We start from the raw sequence: 20,917 nt of genomic DNA on the forward strand, positions 1-20,917 counted from the left end.
TGAAATAAACAAATATGTTAGTAAGATGTGCTACTGTATGAACTTTATATTTCATAAATAATTACGAGAGGGGTGCCTTTTTTGTCACATGAGCACCTGCCCTTCAAAATATCTTTGCACAGCCCTGCATCACTTTCACAGCTTTTGAGTTCAATATGAACTGATCACAGCAGCGTGAACCTGACAAGGCAGAGAAGGAATATGGCACTCAGGATAACACAAAGAAAGGGCTCATACCTTTTGCTCAGAGGACTGAAAAACTGATTCTGAAATGTCCCCATAAGGGTTTCCAAAGTTTTTATGCAGCGATTTAAAGTTTCTTTCATACTGGAAATAGCAAGAATGCTATGATGTGTGTGTTTTCTACTTCAAAAGGTTAAACAGAATAATCGAAGGTGCGTGCAGTGGTTTCAGATGTGCACAGTCCTTGCCGGTCTATTAGCAAAGAGTCCAGCTTTGACTAACAGAGAGTCATAGTTTATCCCTTTGAAGAAGACCGTGCAACTGTCTGGCACTGACAAGCAAATAATGAATTTTCTTGGGAGCGAAATCAAAGCGAAACCCAGAAGTCTGCTAACACTGATGCATTTCATACTCGCCAAAATGTCCATTGTGTACCTGCTGCTTTTTGCATTTACTCTGAAAAGCTGAAATATCCCCCTTTTTCCAGATGTTCCCCTGTGTTCCTCCTGCTCCACTCGTCTCTGATGAACTGGAGACGTTGGACTCAGATACTGCAGGAAAAGAAGCCAAAGGCAGCTGCCATTACATTTCCAGGACCTCTGTCTTTTCTAAAAAACAGCAGGCAGGAATAGCCTGAGGTCAGTGTCACCCCCTACAGACAATCAGACACAAGGAGACAAAAACGTTGTCATGAGGGTCGTGATTTATTCCTCCCTCAACGGGCTTCCCTTGTTTTCTAACACTTCCTGTCACTGGGACTGCTCTTCCTGGCCTCCAAGTTCAGGCCACACTTGAAGTCGAGCCTGATGTTGCCTCACACAGAATGATCCCTGTCACATCCACACTACAGCTGCAACAGTTATTCTGTTAATCGATTAGTTCCCACCTCTTTAAGTAATTAAAAGAAAAAAAGTTACAATTCTCTGAACGTAAATGGAACATTTTTGGGTTGTGGTCAAAACAAGACATCTGAGGACGTCATCTTGGGCTTTGGGAAACACTGATTAACATTTAGTCGCCATTAATGGCATTTTAAAGACCAAAACACTAATTGATTAATCCAGAAAATAAATAACTGTTAGTCGCAGCTCACAGTGAGGCACACAGCTTTTTAATTTAACACTGGTACCAGATCAGTACTTGGTATCAACTGATACACACAGGGCCAGTTTCTGGTGTTGGGACAGAAAAAGGAACATTGGTGCAGCTCCAAATTATACTAAGATTACCTTTAATTAAATATAATCAAAAATTGACAATCACAGACTGTAATAACATTACAAATACTTGACATGCATGTTTGGATCTCCAACTCTGCCTCCTTACAAAGAGGTCACCTTTCTACAAGAGAAATTTGGGTAGGCACACTTGAAGTAATGTGATCCAATAACACACACACACACACACACACACACACACACACACACGAGTAAAAGAAAACAGGATTACTGCACAATCAGGCCAGAAGCCTTTTCATCTAAGAGGAGCAGAATCAATAAGCGAGGCTTTCTATGAGAGTCAACAAGTTCAGACACAGGCCAAAGACTCGATCACAGTATGAGCTGTTTTCATTAAACCACGGATTCTTACACAGACCTGCAGTGGGAGAAAGTCAGCGCTCTAAATAAAAAAAAAAAAAAAACCCACAGATTACAGCATTTATTCAGAGCACCGTGAGCCCCGTGTGGAGTTGTAGATGAGCCCTCCTGGCACCGCCGCCATGCCTTTTCTCGTCGAGTCATGTGTTGCTATGTGACTTAGCTTGAGAACCTTTCCAGGGCTTTAGTGTAAACAGAAAAGCCGGGCTGGCTAGTGGAAAGCAGACAGATCACTTCTAGCACAACATGCTGGCAGAGAGCGAACGTGGCCTCTGCTTGTGTTGTGTAATGATGCAAAACCACTGCAGCAGTGGAGGGTTTTGATTCATAGAGGGAGAGGAAGGGAGCTGCGTCTGACACACACAGAGCGGCAGGAAATAACTGCACAAAGAGCATGTCTGGATATTTTGTGGATACTTCTGATTTTTCTTATTAACTCTTTTTTAAGGTGACTTTATGAAAAGGTGTGAGAGCAACCCAGCACCATCACTCTCATGTCCCGTAAGAAAATATAAAACAGAGAAAAATATAAATATAATGAGAGAAATCAAGAAGTCTTTTGTCTACAGAATTATAATAATATCCTCCTAAAATCTACAGCATTACATGATTATTTAAGTTGCTGAGGCAGCAGGACATTGCTCATTTCATACACATAAGTGAATATGTATGAGAGGTGTCCAGTAGTGCAGACTGTACCAGGAGAGGGCGATGCTTAAATGCACAACTTTTTATTGAGGATGTCTGCAGAAACAGTTTGACATTTTCCTTTTTATTTGACGATTAGATGTTTACAGAGATGTCATAATCTGTTATCTGTTCAACCAACAACATTATCTGTCTCTGTATTCGGATAGAGGACTGGAAGTGGTTTATACATGAAGTCAGGGCATAATTTGGCAAATGTTGTATTTTCTAACCTAATACTCATTGGCGATGAAACTGTTTTGCCTTCAGAGCATCAAATTGATTAAATAATGACATATAAATAATCATGAAATATATTTATACATCCTCACACTGTACTTTTCATCTCTGTCGCTATTATTTTTTTTTATTTTTGTACTAAACTAAGTTTGATGAACTGTCAATATGACTATGAAATGAATCCTGAAATAAATAAACGAGGAAATAAATATAGAAATTAGTGTAAATATTAATATACATTAAAGGGATAGTGCACCCAAAAATGAAAATTCAGCCATTATCTACTCACCCATATGCTGATGGAGGCCCTGGTGAAGTTTTAGAGTCCTCACATCCCTTGCGGAGATCGGCGGGGGGAGCGGCTAGCACACCTAATGGCAGACGGCGCCCCAGACTAACGTCCGGGAACACAAAATTGAATCCACAAAGTATCTCCATACTGCTCATCTGTAGTGATCCAAGTGTGCTGCAGCCCCGACATAAAAAGTTGTTTCGAAAAACGTCATATGAACTCTGTTTTTAGCCTCACTGTAGCCTGTAGCTCTGACTGCTTCTCTGTGCTCCGCGCTCACGTGTGCGCGTTCAGGGTGATCGGTGATGCACGGTCTCTGAAGAGCAGCAGTCTCATCAGTACTGATGTCCAGATTCTCAAGTGCAGGCATCGCCAATTCCCAGTCTGAGCAGCAAAGACTTTCCTCATCCGTTGGCATTGCTTTGCATTTGAAACAACTACACCACCAGGTTTCCAGTGCTCGACTCCGGTATTCTGTGGCTGGCTGAGGGTTAGGCTCATGAGCTGCGGTGGCTGCTTCGTCCAGTAGCCTGAGTTCCGTCCGTATACTCGGGCTCAAACAAATACGGCTCAACAAAGAAATGCTGTTCCTCCTCAATTTCAAAGTCTTCAGACATGTTGGGCTGTCCTTTGCTGAAAGACCGTAGTGCAAATTATCTTTTAGCTACTGTGGTTACGTTGTCTCTCCCTGCGGTGCACGTGTCACTTGATGTAAACACGGGTGAGCAAAGCTCATGCTTTCCCTGGTCTCGCGCAGGCGCGCACACGTGAACGTGGAGCACAGAGAAGCAGTTAGAGCTACAGGCTACAGTGAGGTTAAAAACAGAGTTCATATGACGTTTTTCGAAACAACTTTTTATGACGCGGCTGCAGCACACTTGGATCACTACGGATGAGCAGTATGGAGATACTTTGTGGATTCAATTTTGTGTTCTTGGACGTTAGTCTGGGGCGCCGTCTGCCATTAGGTGTGCTAGCCGCTGCCCACACCGATCTCCGCAAGGGATGTGAGGACTCTAAAACTTCACCAGGGCCTCCCTCGGCATATGGGTGAGTAGATAATGGTTGAATTTTCATTTTTGGGTGCACTATTCCTTTAATTGCCAGGTCCCCCTCATTACAAAGAACGTTGATTTCAATGGGACTTACCTGGTTAAATATAGATTAAAAAAAATAATTAACAAATGACTCAAAATGGTTCAATAAATAGGTCTTTGTTTTAGTTTTTAACAGGACTTTAATTTCATCGGTTTAAAGTGTAGAATTTAAAGGGCTATACTGGCAGAAATTTAATTTACTATAGTAAGTATGTTTTCTTTAGTTTATCATCACCTGAAAATAAGAATCGTTGTGTTTTCGTTACCTAGAATGAATGAGCTGTTTCGTCTACATATGGAGCAGGGCCTCATATATGCTGTTTGGTTATTCAGAGCACCACACTCTCGGAGCACAGAGCATACATTGGGCACAGATGGAGCAGCAGAATGCCAGGCGCAGTGAAACTTAATTGATTAATTCATGCAGAAATGCAACACTCTACTTCCTAGAACAACAGTGCTTTCATTTTAGTGTTTTCTATCTTTTCCCAAACTACTCTAGATGAAAGTGGCTGCGTTCCTGTGGAAACTACACACCCCACTGTCCAGTGCTGAGTCTGAAGTTTGCTTTCACTCGCCTCTATAGCAGCTGCTCCTCCAACCCAACCAACTGATCAGATCAGCTCTGATCGATCCAGCCTCAATCTGACTGATCAATTCTCCACCCTGCTATTTAAAGTCAGTAAAGCACTGCTGAGAAGCAGAGCTACCATCGTCAGCTACCACCACACATAGATGCTATTCCTGTGGGAAACGGTGATGTTGTTTTAACAGAAACCCAGATGAGACAAACCAAACACTGGCTCTGATAGGACCACCTGTGTTTTCACTTCGACCACCATTTATCTCCTACATGCTTGGCACATGGGGGAAGTTTCAGTTCTGCAACCACACCGATATACGCCACTAAATCCTACACATCAGATCAGTGATACTCCACATACAGCCGTGGGCCAAACAAAAATCTGGCCTGTGATAGGGTGTCAGGAGGCTCCCAATTATTTTCTAATTCACACTGGCATTTTTTTGTACTTTGACTGTAAATAAGCTTCTAGAGTGCATTAAAAAGCATAAAAATAGAGCTTGATTATCAAAAAAATGCCAGTGGAGGAGCCCCTGGACAACCCAACAGAGATCCAGGCTATGCCCCCAATGTCCTAAAATCCTCCTAACGCTCCTGAGTACACCAGGAAACCAGGAAATTAACACATACTGCTGAAAACAACAGGTTCAAAGCTTCATTTTCATGTATAACTTGCTGGGGTTTGAAAGAATCCTTCCACCACACCAGGCTTTTGTCTCGCTACTCCAGCACCTGATGCCGCCTCCTCCTCCTCCTCCTCCTCCTCCTCCTCCTTCTAATACACCCTCAGCCTGCTCTGCCCTGACTCAGGGATGGTCAGAATATCAAAATCACTTTTTCATAATGAAACTTCTAGTTCGTGAAATCAGAGTCCTATGTTGCAAACAGGTTATTTTTATCTTGTGGTCATCCACATTGACAGAAATCAATTTAATGATGCACAAACGTCATTCTTTCCCTGAATGCTAACAAGCAACTTCAGGTAGAATAAATATCTGTTTCCATCACAGTATTTGTGCTTAGATTTGGCTACATCCCTGTTGAAGATGTCCTGCTGTAGCACAGACATCCCAAAAGATAAACTTTAACTTTCCAAGCTGCTCAGAGATACTATATAAAACAAGGAGCATTAGAGAGACGACACAGATCGTTGTGAATCAGCAGAGGAATCTCCCTCTGAGGATAGGAACCTCTGAAAAACCAAAATAAAAACAAAGGACAACAATGAAACTTTATCCTTCAAGGTTTTGAGCTTCACTTTGTTTGGTTTACAGTCTATTCTGAGTGTGCGCGGTGCAACACGAACCCTCTGTGGCCGTCGGAGTATCTATAGATCAGCGGGGCGGGTTACAGTCAGACTAAACTGTAAACAAGTCCCATCCAGAGACCACGGCTGACCCGGCACCGCACATCCCAAACCATCTGATTCATCCTCCTCAAAAGGCCGAGCTCCTCAACAGCTGCACAATGAATCCCCAATAAATCCACCACGACCAAAAGCTTTGAATCTGGCCGAGGAAGCGAGGATGCAGGTGGCTGGAGTGGAGTTTATTGCAACACATACTTTCCAGACGACCAAAACAACAAGAAAGACCCCCCTTCCCCTCCCTCCTTCACTTCTCCTGATTTCAAAGGCGATCTGCGGGGAGGGAGAAAGCACTCGGAAGCAACAGTCTTTTGTTGAAGGATACTTCTGCATGAGGGGGAGACCGTGTTTTGTTTATGGGACAACATAGTGATGCCATTACGGCTTTAATCAAAACTGTTTTCTGGAGTCAGCCTTGAGTGACACCCCTCTTCCCCCCTTATGGCCGGCTTGGTTTGGTTCCCACTGAAGGAGCAACAGGAGGAGGAAGAAAGGAGCAGGGAAGTGTGGGAATGTCTCTACATCGTCGCCACGGCGGGCAGCTCCTAAACATGGCTTTAAATTAGGGGAAAAGAAAACACAGGCTAAAAAAAGGCAGTCGCCTAACTATACTCCTGCCTGCTAATTTGTCACCACTTGAAAAACGAGGAAAAAATAGCAACAGTTTTAAATCACACTACTTTAAAGTTAGGATATGCCAGCCAGTGTGTATGGTAGAATACTTAAACACAAGGGAGATTTAGGTCAACTCTGTTGCAGTCGCACATACATCTAAACCAGTGTGGGTGGAATCTATGGAGCTCTGGCTGCGTTCATATTAGAGGGAAGCAGAAATGGAGAATGCCGAGTGTCTGGTTCTGGCTGGCCGGCCGGCCGGCTGGCTGGGATCGGACCAGTGACAGCTGGGGCTTGAAAGCCTTACATCCAAAGCCAGGGCTCACTGCCACTTGCTACATAGCAGCGCTGAGCTAAGCCCACCCCCTCCTGTCCAAGCCCTCACTCTGAAAGATCACCGTCCTGAACAAAACATTAAGCTCCTGCCAAATAATTCCCTCTAAAACCATCTTCTCTTTAATGTCTGAATCCAAGAGCGGAAGGGGTACTGGAGAGGAGACAAGATGGCAAGATGGTTTATCTGTCTGCTGCCGTGTCTGAGAGGGGAAGGGGTCACAGAGAGGGGAGTTTCTCAGAGCGTTCAATGACGAAAATGCACGAGGCATTTTCTGTGGCATGTATGTGTGTGTGTGCAGCTCAATCGCCTAAAGAAAATGTTGGCATTTTACGTTCTGCAAAGCATGAACAAGTTACTTTTACACGTTTCATACATATATCAACGTTTCTGAAGTGACGTAGTATATGAGCTGACTTTGTCAGACGAGACGCCTGCCCAAGCTGCAGGCCACTTTTCAAGACCAACAACTCAACAAAACTGGTTGTGATTTAGCGTGTCATGTTTTCAGCAGCTTTTAGGGCACAAAATGTGGTTGCTCCGTAGCTCTTGTTTTCAAGCAGGGATAGTGCCAAAAAAAAGGTTGTTTTTTACAGAGACACTGTTGCGTTTTTGGCCGGAATAGTGGCACATGAAGTGGTTGTTTTGTACCAAGACATTGCAGCGTTTCTTGTCGGTATAGAGGCAAAAAAAGTGGTTGTTTTTATTGCATTTCGTGTTGGAGTAGTGCCTTGAACAGCAGTTGATTTTTTACCAAGACATCACAGTGTTTCCTGCTGTGATAGAGCTACTAGTAACTGTTGTTTTTTACCGAGACATTGCTGTGTTTCCTGGCGGTATAGTGGCATGAAAAGCGGTTGTTTTTGATGGGTCATCGATGAGATATGACTGCCACCAAAAGTGGGTATTTTAAGTCCGGACATGATCTTTTTCTGACCATAACCAAGAGGTTTTTGTGCCCAAACCTAACCACACATTAATCACAGCACTGTTGAGACAGTTTTAAAAGTATATCCTACATAATAGTGTAGAAATGTATCTGTGGTTAACAGAAACGTACAATGCAACATTTCCTCCAGCAGTCGGGTTTGTGTGTGATCTGTACCTTATCGAGCAGCGGCAGACAGCGGGGTACCCTGTGCTCCAGTTTGACAATAGTGATGAAGTCACTCTCTTGTCGTTCATCCTCACTCGTGTTGCACAGAGACAGAGGGTGATACTGCAAAACAAAAGAGAGAAAGAGGTTATGATCTCATACCAGAAGAGGAAAATAAAATTTTTAAACAATGCAGATGTCTCTATTGGGATCATTTGTTCAGTTCAAAGGGAGTGCATTTTTTTCAGTGCTCACTGCACTGGAGTTTTGGGTGTGCAGCTGTCATGAGAAGTGCAAGAAGAATGAATGCCCAGGTACGCAAACAGCAACAGAGTCTTTCCACCTAATCACACCGATGTATCTCTTTGTTCTTTCTCTTCTTTTCTGCATTATTACCAAAGCATGACATTAAAGGGATAGTTTGGACTTTTTAAGTGGGGTTGTATGTACACATTGAGTGTATTACCTACAGTAGATGGCAGTCAGTATGATCCCAGTTTGGAGACAGACAGAAGTACTGACACAGCAGCTAAGTAGTGTACTGCTGTGGATGGCCAGCAGCAAAACCTATTTTAGCCACCTGAAATGTTCATATCAGTTTAAGTGGATACTATTTTTATAATATCTTGACCTTGCTGTCAGACAGTGATTTCCGATGAGGAACTGAAGCTCTTGTATGCTCTCTTCAAGCCAAATTCCATTGAAAAAAATAGTAATTTTACCTTGCAGAACACGGGAGCTGCTGGTCTACTGCGACCTCAGTCAGTTAGTTTGTTTGCGTTATTGTGTGACTATGGTGATTTTAAGGATTAATTCGGGCTCACCAAAGTCACAAAATAACACAAAGCAACCAACCAAGTGAGGCAGTGGTAGTCCAGCAACTCCCGTGTTCTGCATGGTAAAATTACCGTTTTTGTCAATGGAGTCTGGCTTTGAAGAAAGGACTGTCTGACAGCAAGGTAAAGCTGCGAGAATATTCTAAATATAGTGTAGACTTGATCTGATATTGATTTTTTTCGGTGGCTAAAATACATTGCTACATTTTTGTACATTGTTTGGCTTCCTTGGCAGTACTCCTACTTGGTTCTCCAAACTGAGGGCGTGCAAACTGCCATCTACAGTACATAATACACCATCTATGGAAAAGTACCTCATACAACCCTACTTCAGAAAATCCAAACTTTTCCTTTAATTCTTAGTTTTATGACTAAAGTTAAAAAAGGAAAATAAGAGGCAGATAAAACTGACCCATGTCCAGTTCAATGCTGTGTATATACTGCAGTATATCCCACATATTCATCCATTCATACCAAAAACACGCAGCTACAGCATGTGACCCAAAGGATGTCAAAGACTGGACTAAAACCAACAGTGAAAAATAAATTATCTAGACAGTTGTACTTGTCAGAAGCTTTTATGTGTTAAATGAAGGCGTTTCCTTTCTAAATTGTTCACAGTTGATATCAAGAGGAAAAACTTTGGCACCCAACAAAATCAATTACATGGATGGATGTAAGGATGTTCACTCCCACTCAAAGCCTTGAGCACTGAAAGACCGAGAGATAGTCTTTGGTAGGAACATTTGATCCCCTCTGAAAGGGAGGAAATTCGTAGCTGCTGAAAGGCTGCATTTAAGAGCTCAAGGGATCGCAGCGGTGTTTGCAAGTCACAGACATGCTGTCACGGGTATGAGAGATCGCACGGCAGTCCAAAGGGGAGCAAACCGCTCCTAAAACACCCTAGCGCAGCGCTCATTTCCTCACATGACATCAACGAGTGCACCAGTGCTCCTTGATCAGATACAGCTCACAGATCACCCTGCAGTGCCCAGTCCCTGCGCTCACCCACACCCCAGCAGAGCGGCCCCACCCTGCCCTGCCCTGTACAGGCCCTGTCCCGACCTGATTCAGCCCTGGTGGGCCTCTTCATGTGGCTGTGGGCTGAGGTCATGGGGCTCCCCCTCATCTCACCCAGCGGAAATCCCTAAATTAAAAAGACCCAAGGGTGACATCAACAGCTGGCACCCCGGTCCAGGGGAATTGACGTAATGTACAGGGCTGGTGCATGTCTGTCACAAGGAGAGACGGAGAGAGAAAGAGAGGAGAGAGAGGAGAAAGAAAACAGACTTTGGGGACCAGGGTGGGGCACGGAGATAGAAGAAGGTAGGAGGAAACACCTTGTGTATAGTGACTGGACAGTGCCATGGATTTACATGCTGTACCACAAATAATTAAGATGGTATCAACTATGCGTGTTAGCATAAGTAACAACAACACTAATGATGCAACCAGCCAGACAAATACCATGCAAGCAATGCATTATTGACGGGGCATTATCGGGGGTTGTCTGCAGCTACTGGGGGACATGAAAAGGTCATTGAATGTCTCATCTTATAAATCCTGATTCCAGTAAAAGAAACATATCCACACATCTGTGTTTAGGAGAAAAATAAAAGTGTGAATTGAATCACAAATTGTTATTATTGTGATCTTCAGTAAATTCAGTGTCACACAAAAATCACTGAGTCAGCTGGAGTCAGTTGTAACACCTTAAAATAATGCGCATGATCACAGACTGTAAAAGTAATGGATGTAGCCTAAGTGACGTCACCCATTGGATTGTGGACTCGAGTTCGGCATCTTGGCCGTCGCCATCTTGGTTGTTGGAACCAGATGTGACCAGACTTGGTCATAGGGCTGGTGCTGTGGAGGAGCGAGGGGTGGAACTGACTGAGAAGCTGGGGACACCATCGACAAACTGTCACTCAAAGTGGCCCCGCCATTAATTATGCATAACTTTAAGCCTTAATAACATTTAAACAGGTGAGTTATATAAAAATTCACCCTTGCACGTTTGTCATGAAAGGAGGAAATTAGCTATAGAGACCAAAAGCGTTTTTGTATCAGGCTGTAAACATGTTTATTTCCGCTGTTAAGTTGGGCATTTTAACATGGGGGTCTATGGGGATTGACTCACTTCTGGAGCCAGCCTCAAGTGGCCATTAGAGGAACTGCAGTTTTGGGCACTTCTGTGTTGGCTTCATTTTTCACCCCTGGAGGTTGCTGCTTGGTTCTGATTGAGAGTGTAAGTATGAATGCAAACTTGACAAACCTAACCTTAACACTGCCAATTCAATGTATGAAAAAAGAAGTGCTACAAACAGGGCTGTAACGGAATTACAATTTTTATTTTGAATCAGATTTAGCTGTTACAAACATCCGAATACTCGTTCCTTTCTTTTGCATGAACTGCATCTACAACAGGGTGTGTTCGTTAATCCAACCTGACACTACACTAAAACGAGAGCACTGTTACTGCAAGAAACAGAGCGTTTTGTTTCTAAATGAATTAGCAAACAGTTAAATCAACCACACATTCAATTTGCTACTCCATCCCCCGAGACAGAGTGCCCACTATACGCTCTGCTGCTCCAAATATGGTGTTCTGAATATCTGAACAGTAAGCTCCAGTGCTAAGAATTTAAACTCTAAGTGAGTATTTCCAAACGCACTCCCGTCATCTCTTTTAGGGACCATGTACTGAGTCAGCTTCTTAAATTCTGCACCTTCAATACTCCGTCTCTGGAGCTACTGTCCGCTCTTCTCCTGAAGTAGTCTCCAAGTGGCAGGGAGTGAGGTGGAGGGACTGTGGGGTGGGCTTGTTAGCTAGCCAATCTCATTTAGCTTGAGGCAGTTGTGATCTGATAGACGGAGAAAGCGAGAGCAGGGCAAAGAGGGGCTGGGCGAATCAACGCGCTGCATGCAGCTCTACAATTAAATAATGTTTTACCCATTTTAAATAGAGAAAAACATGTCAATATGGAGCGGTTAATGCTGATATTGTGGTGGGCTGCAGAACATGAATCAGTGTATGGGAAACACTGTAATGTAACGCACACTGACTGACAAAAACAAACAAACAAAAAAAACAATGACAGCTTGACTTGAAGAATTTCAAGTAGAATAAGGAGACACTGACGGATGATTTTAGTTTCTGGTGACAGCCTTGGTTACTTAACATACACTTTTAAAACTACTGAAATGCATTTAAACCATGAAAGACCATGTCAGTGAACTCATCTGATATGGATGTGAGGGTACATCAGAGCCACTGATTTAGAGTATTCAAGACAAGGTACAAGTACTCAAAGTCACATAAACATCCAAGAAACTAATCCACAACACCTTTCTCTAGTTAGAGTCGAGGGTGAAATGGGAAATTAACAATGCTGATTGAAGATTCTGCCTTGCATGATGTCTTCAGACCTTCACATGTTGCCTGAATGGAAGCTCCTGTTCAGGAAGCCAGGCAGCCCGACAGCAGGAACCTCTGGCCTGGCCTGCACGCTGCGCTGCCAGCTGCCTCTACCAGTCCACATTTACTACGCCCAAATTAAAGGCTTAAAGTTGAACTTGGCCCTTAACAAAGAAAAAGGAAGAAATAAAAAAAAAAAAATCCTTTAATGACACTACTTCACTGATGCCATGACCTCTTGCTATAGGTTTGTGGGAAATGTTGAAAAAGGAGCTACATCCAGGAAGAGGAATGCTTGTTTTGAATCTTTAGGCTAAGTTGGTCATGTCTGAATACTGTTGTGATGTTAAACATGTCGATGCACGGGTCTGTGCAATCATACCGAATAACACAGATAATAATCCCAAAGCTGAGCCAAACAGGCTCAGAAGGAGCGGCTGCTTTTCGTTTCCTCTGGCTCTCTGAGGCTCTGAGGACAACCACCTCCACGGTCACAGCGTCTATGTTTTGCATCGTTGACAAGACTGAGCATTATCTTCTATTTTAGAGATGCCCACACCACTTACAATCAGATGGCTGTGAACACTCTCCATGTGCCACCATTGGTGCCATCTACCACTTAGAAACACACTGCCACTGGACTATAAATGGCAACCAGGACGGACTGAAACGTCTTCATTTGTTTTTTTGTATGGCCCTGAGAAACAGGGGCCTGGGAAACCAAATCACTGCGTCTCCATTTCACAGGGACTAGAAACCACAGTGCACGCAAACAGTTCCCCACAGACTGTTAACAATGCTCACTCCTCCGTTCCTCCTCCTCCTCATCTGTCTAGATCTGTTGCAAAACTGACGGGGACATGTCCCTCGGTTCCTTTGTAGCCACGATTAAAGGCATTCCTTTCCAGCTCAATCAAAGACTACCCCAAAAATATTCTGAGGCAAGAATCTAACAGCCTCAAAAACAAATACACGGACAGAAAAAAAGGGGAGAATAAATAGTAGCTGTGGTGAGAAGTCAATAATATTTTTTTCCCCTCACTTAGCCCTGCGGATCTTCTTTTTTCATCTGCCAATAATCAGCAAGAGAGCTTTCTAGTTCATCTGCTGCCAGCAGGGAACCAGGCCCAGGCAGTTATGTCAGTGTGTGTTAGAGGGGAGCAAAAAGAGCTCGCACCTCTCATCGAGCTCAACAAATCAATTACCAGCTGCTCAGGTCATAGTGGGCTTCACAAGAACTACTGGATGAAACGCTGTGTGCAAAATGATCAAATGAATGAATGAAGCAGATTGGTTGAGTAGGAGATGATAGAAATCCATCAGTGTGATTATGTTATAGAAATCAAGACGAGGAGTGAGGAAGAGAAAAGGCTTCATCGATAGAGAGGTCTGCCCCGAGGCCTGAAGAGCCTGCCAGGTTTGAGCATATCAGGGAAGAATTCAATCAACTCTGCCACATGCAAACACACACTCACGCACACACACACCTAAAAGCACATACTACAATATCTACTGCTTTTTGACTGATCCACATTCTCAGCTGCGTTTACATGGACCCTAATGTTCCAGTAATAATCAGAATAAAGAAGCCTCATGTGACCACCTTAATCAGAACAGACTGGTCCGATCAGAGGGAATTTCCAATTGGGATGAGAGGGCTAATGTATACTGCCAATAATCTGTTCAATTGGAAAACATTAGCAACTAATAACCATGTAAAAACTTCATATGAAGTCATAATTCCTGTCAACCTCTTAACAGACGTCTCTTATAATGGTGGTCTTAGGGGAAAAAAAAATGGGCATTTTTTTTCATTGCAAGTGGCCACTGGGGAAAATTTGGTAGCAAGGCCGAGCTGCGATCCTGGAGGCCTAGACTGGAATAAATATATTCTTTCAGCACATGTTTGCCCCACATAGGGGTAAAATTAGGTGACATAACTGGTGCATAGCCTGCATATGTCACATTTCGGGAACATTGGTTAATTGTAACGTTTACCAACAGTTTGCATATGAGGTGTTTAGGGGATGTCAGTAACTTGTAGGTGCAGGAAATAACCTGGGTTAGATTTTAAAGGGACACTTGATTATTGCTCACTCACGGGCTGCTGACTGAACTATAAATTGTACTTTCTAGTATTCATATGCACACCAACGTGGACACAGAGAGTACAGAGAGAGACCCCCTCACACATGCAGACCAAACTCAGATCAAATGGTAAAACTAGGCAGTGTTGATCAATATAAACCAAGGTTCTGTTACTGCGTTGCCTATTTCTCATATTTTAGAGCATATTTTAGAGATATTTTGCCACCATTTGTTTTCAAATGAGCAGCCCACATTATGTCACCCACCAGCATGAGCGTTCATTGGTGCGGCACTGTGCATTTGGGTGGTTGTAGGTTTTCTACCTCTGGAGCAAAAGTGAATACCGCAGCTCTCTTCCTCTGTTTCCTCTGGTCATGTGGCACCAATTTCCAAAGTATTTGTGTCTCACTACTGCATAGACGGCCCAGTTTTATGAAAAGACCAGCGTTCCAGCAGTGAATGCTTCTTTAAGTTTCATACTACTAAATTGTATTAACATGCAGAACCACCTCTTTTCCTCCTACCTATACTCTACGGATTGAATGTATTGAATTTTCTTAATAAAATTGGATAAAGGAAGATAATCGCACATCCAACTGTCTCAGATGCAGGTGTGCTGGAAAGTTTCACTTGAGTCTTGAAAAAAGATCCCACACAGTGCTCTCTCTGCTAATGTTTCGGTCCCTCTGGACCTTCGTCGAGAGTATTTTAGCATTGCAAATACTCTCGACAAAGGTCCAGAGAGAACATTAGTGAAGTTGAGGAAAAGCAGTGTGAGGGATCTGCTTTTCAAGACTTAATAAAATTATTGCTTTGGAACTTTGAATAAGTCCAAAAAGTTATGTTCTGACTTAATTCTGTGGGGTACGTAAACAAACATCTCATTGGATCACTTTATTTGGCGTCCATGAAAACAGTTTCAGAATGATTTCAGTCAGGTTAAAGAATTATTGTCCATGCAACCACAACTGTGACTCAGCCTCCCACGTCTGGGCTCTATATCTAATGAAATCTCTTCGTCTCTCTTGGAACTCCCAACATTAAACACACACCTGCTCTGCGCACACACACACTCAAATACAGGATCATGTCTTCCATGCGGGCTGTTAAAGTGAGACAGGAGTCAGAGACAGTGTGCTGCAGCGGGCCTACTGTGGCAGTGAGCTAAAATTGAGACCAGGCCTCAGATTTTGGTGCCAAAGTTAACAGAATGACATTCAGCATTTTATTTGAATAATAACTGTCCCATGTTATTAGACTCCTTTCTTTTGTGATGTAACAGTTAATTTCTGTTTTGACTGAAGTGATCTGGCCTCACTGACAGCACAACATAAATTAATGATTCTATATCTGTCTCTGAGGGTGTAAATCAAAGCCTTCTCTTATTCAACTTGGCAGAGGATTCTGTAACGAGGGTGAATGTTTGTTTTAAGCGCAGGAAAAGTGGTTGCCAAAAGTAGCAACGAAACCGCATGTAATAGTTGAAAGAGATCTGAATCTGGTTGCCTGGGTAACTGGGCAAAACTCACTGTGTGTCCCCGCTAAGATTTGGCCCGGGGTGAGTGTTTGTTAAAGGGAGAGGGAGCCTGAGGTGACAGGACGGGCTGAGACACTGACCCCTTTCCTGCCACCTCACTGAAAATCACAGTGTGGGAGTTTGTGTAAGAGCATGAGTTGATGAATGAGAGCACAGCTATGTATTGTTGCTAGAGGCACCTGAGCATGTGCTTGCATGTGAACATATGTGTGCATGAGCGTGTGTCTACTGATCCACTGGTGCAAAAAGTCCCTCTGTGGTCCTGCAGGGGAGTGATTCACTCGGCGCTGGGTGCAGGAGTGTGTGTCTCAAGTCCCACACACACCAAACTGACATCAAAGAACTAGCGGCAATGAAGGCCAACTGTTGTCGCCTCACGTGGCCTGTGTCTCATTCAAAAAGTTATAGTGTGCACAGTGCAAAGACTACAGCCAACGGCCAACTAGCACAAATAACTCTCCATACCAGCAGGTGGCGGTAGACTGTATTCATCATTCAGAAAGGGAAACCAGAAGCCCGACAGCATGAATTCAAGATGCTAGTTAGCCAGTTAGCACATTAACAACACAACCCGATGTAGCATATTACTGTGTGTTAGCGAACAGTGACACAAACACTTACAAATCTCAGCTCAATGGCTGAAAATATTATCTTACCTACTATAACAAGTCTGATTTGATCTCACAGCCTCTTGATTTTGTTTGTTTACTTTCCTCACTTCCATTTCTTTCCTTAAGTGATTTCTCTTACCGCCGTCTCCAAGGCTGATTAAAAATGCTGAATCACCACAAAAACTAGGGCGACAGACGCTGACCGACAGCCGACCATTTGCCTTGTGTGTCAGGGCCAGTGTTAGGCGGTAAACGAGTAGTGTTACTTATCAGTAATAAACTTTCGGTGATAATATTACAGTTATCCAAAAAGAAATAACTCGTTACATCCTTACTTTTGTTGTCACATCACATCAGTCACATGCCTGGATTCAGTTTTGTAACCGGCAAACTGCACACGCATCGTCACAAAGCAGCAAGCTACTTTGGAAGCACTTATCATACATTGAGTAGATGGAAATATTCCCATTTGTTATGATAGCTTCACTGGTAGTTTAATGAATTCCTTGTGGGTGTGGCTTAGGCAGGCGGTAGGAGTAAGGGTCAGCACTGACATCACACTTGGTGGTTGGTGGTATTGGCTCATTAGCCGCTAATTAGCTGCACCTGGAGGGGGCCTTTGAGCTGAACAGGCACGCCATGAGGGAGACGCCGGAGACAAGACATTCTGAAGACAAGAGAGACTGAGATAGCCTTTGACCACCACCACGGACTATCCATGTAAATACACATTTACTCTGAACAACCACGAAGAGGAGCGAGCTGGCCGACTGATCTGATGGAACAGCGGAGTCGTCTGGTTCAAGTGAGCTGGTCAGCCACACACACCCCCCAGAAAGGAAAGGTCACACTCACCAAGGGAAGTCCAGGCACATTTCTCATGTCTAATGCAACACGTAAGGAGACGCAGTAAGTTACGGGCTTGCTGGCCTTAGTTGATGAGTTTCATGAGCCAGGTTTAGCATAGCAGCGTAGCACCATTACTTTGATCTTGTAGATAATCAGGTAATAGTGTAGACTGTTTAAACTGCAGAAAAACACTACCTCAAACCTCCTGTAACACCAAATACAACCAACAGTACAACAACGTAAAGCTTCAGGAAATATACCCCACAGTTGAGCCCTCAGCAGCCAGCGGCACGGATGGCTGCAGCCCTACCTTGACTAAACAACCAAAACTGGATTTTAATTGTGGACAGCTGCAGGCTACAAGTGGCAAAAAAGTTGAATGAAATTAGCCTGACTCAGTGGATGTAGACTGTGGCTATAAACCTGTCATAGGGGTGCTGATTTTGGCGAGCATTAACCCTTCCTTCTGCTATCTGTATGTTACTGTTTCCAAATTCTCTTTTCTATGGGAAAACAACAACAACCACCAAATTAACAACTTACATATTGAAAATGTCAAGTTTTGACAAAGATTTGGGTCGTTCAATGAAGCATGCCTGCAGTGGTCTTTTGGTGAGTTGTTGTTACGCTCTACAACAAATAAAACAACTTGTGAATGCACCTCGGAAAAGCCCATATTCCATCTCTCAGGACTCTCGTGCCACTAGTGTTGATCCAATTTCTGACACGTCCAGTCAGAGTTAATCTGCCGCATCCTTTTACTCTGGCAGTGACAGTGACACTGACTTCACAAATGTGCCGATCCGTTCCACTTCACAGAAGCTCCTGTGATATTGTCACAATAATGTTCTGCTGGAGTCACATACAGCCAGCAAATTACCTGTGGTTTTCATGGGTCCAGTGAGCTCCTCCAGAGTTAAAGTACAGTCATGCTTCACCGCTAGAGCACCAATTATCAAATCATGTTTGTCTTAATATCACTAAAAGTTGAATCACACAGTGACATGCGTCTGTTAATGTTTTTTGTGGCACGCTCACCTCCCCACGTCCAAATGTTCCACCAAAACAAGATCACCCCCGACACTATTTTGCAAGGGCCCCATTGCTGCATCCTGGGCTTAGTGCCGCCCAAGATGACTGCGATTGGTTTAAAGAAACAAAAACAAGTCAGAGCATTTTCGGCCCTCTTATAGCAAAAAGATAATCAATGATTCCACACTTTTCTCTAGCACTGAAGAAAGGTCTGGCTACACAAGACTTCTCCCTGATTGACTCCCCATCCTTCAGACAGATCCTTGGGAAATACTAGTCACAGGCAACAGAAGACCCCCAGGCTATCCAGCCTTAGCTGTGCTTACCGGAGATTACCCTGAAAGTCACACAGAGAGGCACACGAATTCTGAGTTTCGGGAGAAAGGACACAATTACCAATTTTGTGGGGTGTGAGTGAAAAGTAATATAACAAGTAATGTAACACATTATCGTTGGCAGGGAGAAGTAAGCAGTATTAATATCACTTTTGGAAAGAGTGACAAGTAATGAGTAATAAATTACATTTTTTTGAGTAAGGAGCCAAACACTGGTCAGGACCCTGAGTCTCAGCAGTTACTTCAGGGGGGCGCTGAAAGGTGAGGCACTGAGCCTTTTCTCAAATATCATATCCGTCCTTGGACCAATAATCACGCAGCGCTGGCTTAAACACACACACTGTGGTCCAGGTCTCGGTGCCATAGATGACACAGATACACACTCCTCATACCACACTCCTCAATCAAACAGCCTTGTATCTCATGACCTTACAGTAAGTAGATTCACATGAAAGGCTGATATGAGAGTGACCCGGTGCCAGGCGAGTGGAATGGAGGGTCTTTCTCTGTCACAGCATCTGGAAAAGTGGCTCCGAGGCCCTCGCCTCTCCTCTCTTTGCAAATGCAAACGAACAGGACGCATTACTGCTTTTGGTCCTGTCAAAACAAAAGGCGTGTCATCTTTCCCCTGCTTTATTGACAGTGTCAGCCCCATATCCAGTAACGGTTACCACAGAGAATGACTCGGGGAAACGTGATCCCATAATGAGGCCCAAATAATTACCACCAGCCCCAAATTTGCCCGGGCGCTTTCTTTAAGTAGGAGTGCTTCCCCCCAACTCCAGGCCCGTCAGACTGTCTCTCTGTTCTATAAAAGGGATTAGACAACAGAGAAGAAAGAAGCTGGAGAGGGAAAAGGAGAGAGGAGTCTTAAAGAAAGGAAGCTGAGGAGTGAGCCTGAATCTTGTCCTTAAACAAAGTTGCTGAGTACTTCTACTGGTGGAGCGCCAGATGAGGGGATAAATGTTTGGTTTTCCTGATGCTGCAACATACCTAAAAAGATTGTGTTATGATACACTGACACTCACGCTTACATAAATCCATCATCCTCAGTAGCTGCTTCCCTCCTCTGGAGTAGATGTGGAGGGGTTTCATCATAGCATGCACCTGTGCTTCGATCAGTGCAGCAGAAGATTTTCATTTAGAAAATAGTCAGTGAAAATACTTTTAGAGCTCCGTGGGGGAGTTATAATGTCCTACATGAAGAATATAGCCTTAAAGTTATTTCAACCCAAGCTGCAGAGATAGTTAAACAGGACCTGGTTTCAAAGTCAAAGAATGAATGGACAGTCAAAGGGTTATTCTACTTTTGAGTCGCCCTGACGTCACCTTGTGAAAGATTTCTTTATATGGTCATCTTCTCCAGGCCTGCTACTTAAAGTGTTTACATTACATACACTGCTACATGTAGCTACATGCTAACGTCAGCAAAACATGTAATCCTGGCTGCTGGATCTCCTGTGTTTCTCCCCGATTTCAGATCATCTTAGATTTTGGTTTAGACGCTTTTATTGCTTCCATTTTTTTGCCAGTGGGTACTCACGATCACCTGCAGCCCAAAAAGCATTTCCCCTATGGACCACTATTGTAAAAGAAAGTCTCCTGCACAATGGTGGCAATCCTAGACTCTGGGGTGCCCCGGGCAACGACGCCCATCGAGGCCCATCAAGGTCATTCAGTAGTCAGAAAGGGGCCCTACTTAGGGGTTTTTGGGACAGTGAAGGTGCATCCATCTGCCCGCTGGACTACCTAGGGGTTCTAGAACCTTCAGCCGTTCTGCCCCCCACCTCTGGAACCCTCTCCCCCATGACATTCGCAATATTGACTCCCTTTCCACTTTAAAATCCCGTCTGAAAACACACATTTTCAAGCTGATATATTCAGTCTGATTTAATGGTGACACACATATGGTAACCTGCGCAGATGATAACTTTATGATGATGATTTCATACCCAATATTTCTAATTATGTTTTTTGTCTTGTCCTTATATGAACTTTTATTGTGTTCTACGGAATTTGATTTTATGATCTATGGATACATAACTACTTCTTTTGTGTTTTTTTAAAACTGTGTCTTTCAAGGTGTCCTGAAGTGCTTTGAATGACGCCTATAAATCTTT

General features: G+C 43.5%; 1 protein-coding gene across 1 annotated transcript in view; it reads right to left on the reverse strand.

Moving 5' to 3' along the window:
• rnf43 (ring finger protein 43) overlaps window positions 1-20,917 on the reverse strand; it is a 114,820-nt gene that overhangs the window by 34,371 nt on the left and 59,532 nt on the right. Inside the window, exon 2 of the mRNA XM_033636541.2 lies at window positions 8,101-8,214. Coding sequence (XP_033492432.1) covers window positions 8,101-8,214 — 114 coding nt within the window. The remainder of the gene's footprint in view (window positions 1-8,100; window positions 8,215-20,917) is intronic.

Source organism: Epinephelus lanceolatus, chromosome 11, assembly GCF_041903045.1.
Source record: "Epinephelus lanceolatus isolate andai-2023 chromosome 11, ASM4190304v1, whole genome shotgun sequence".
NCBI lineage: Eukaryota > Metazoa > Chordata > Actinopteri > Perciformes > Serranidae > Epinephelus > Epinephelus lanceolatus.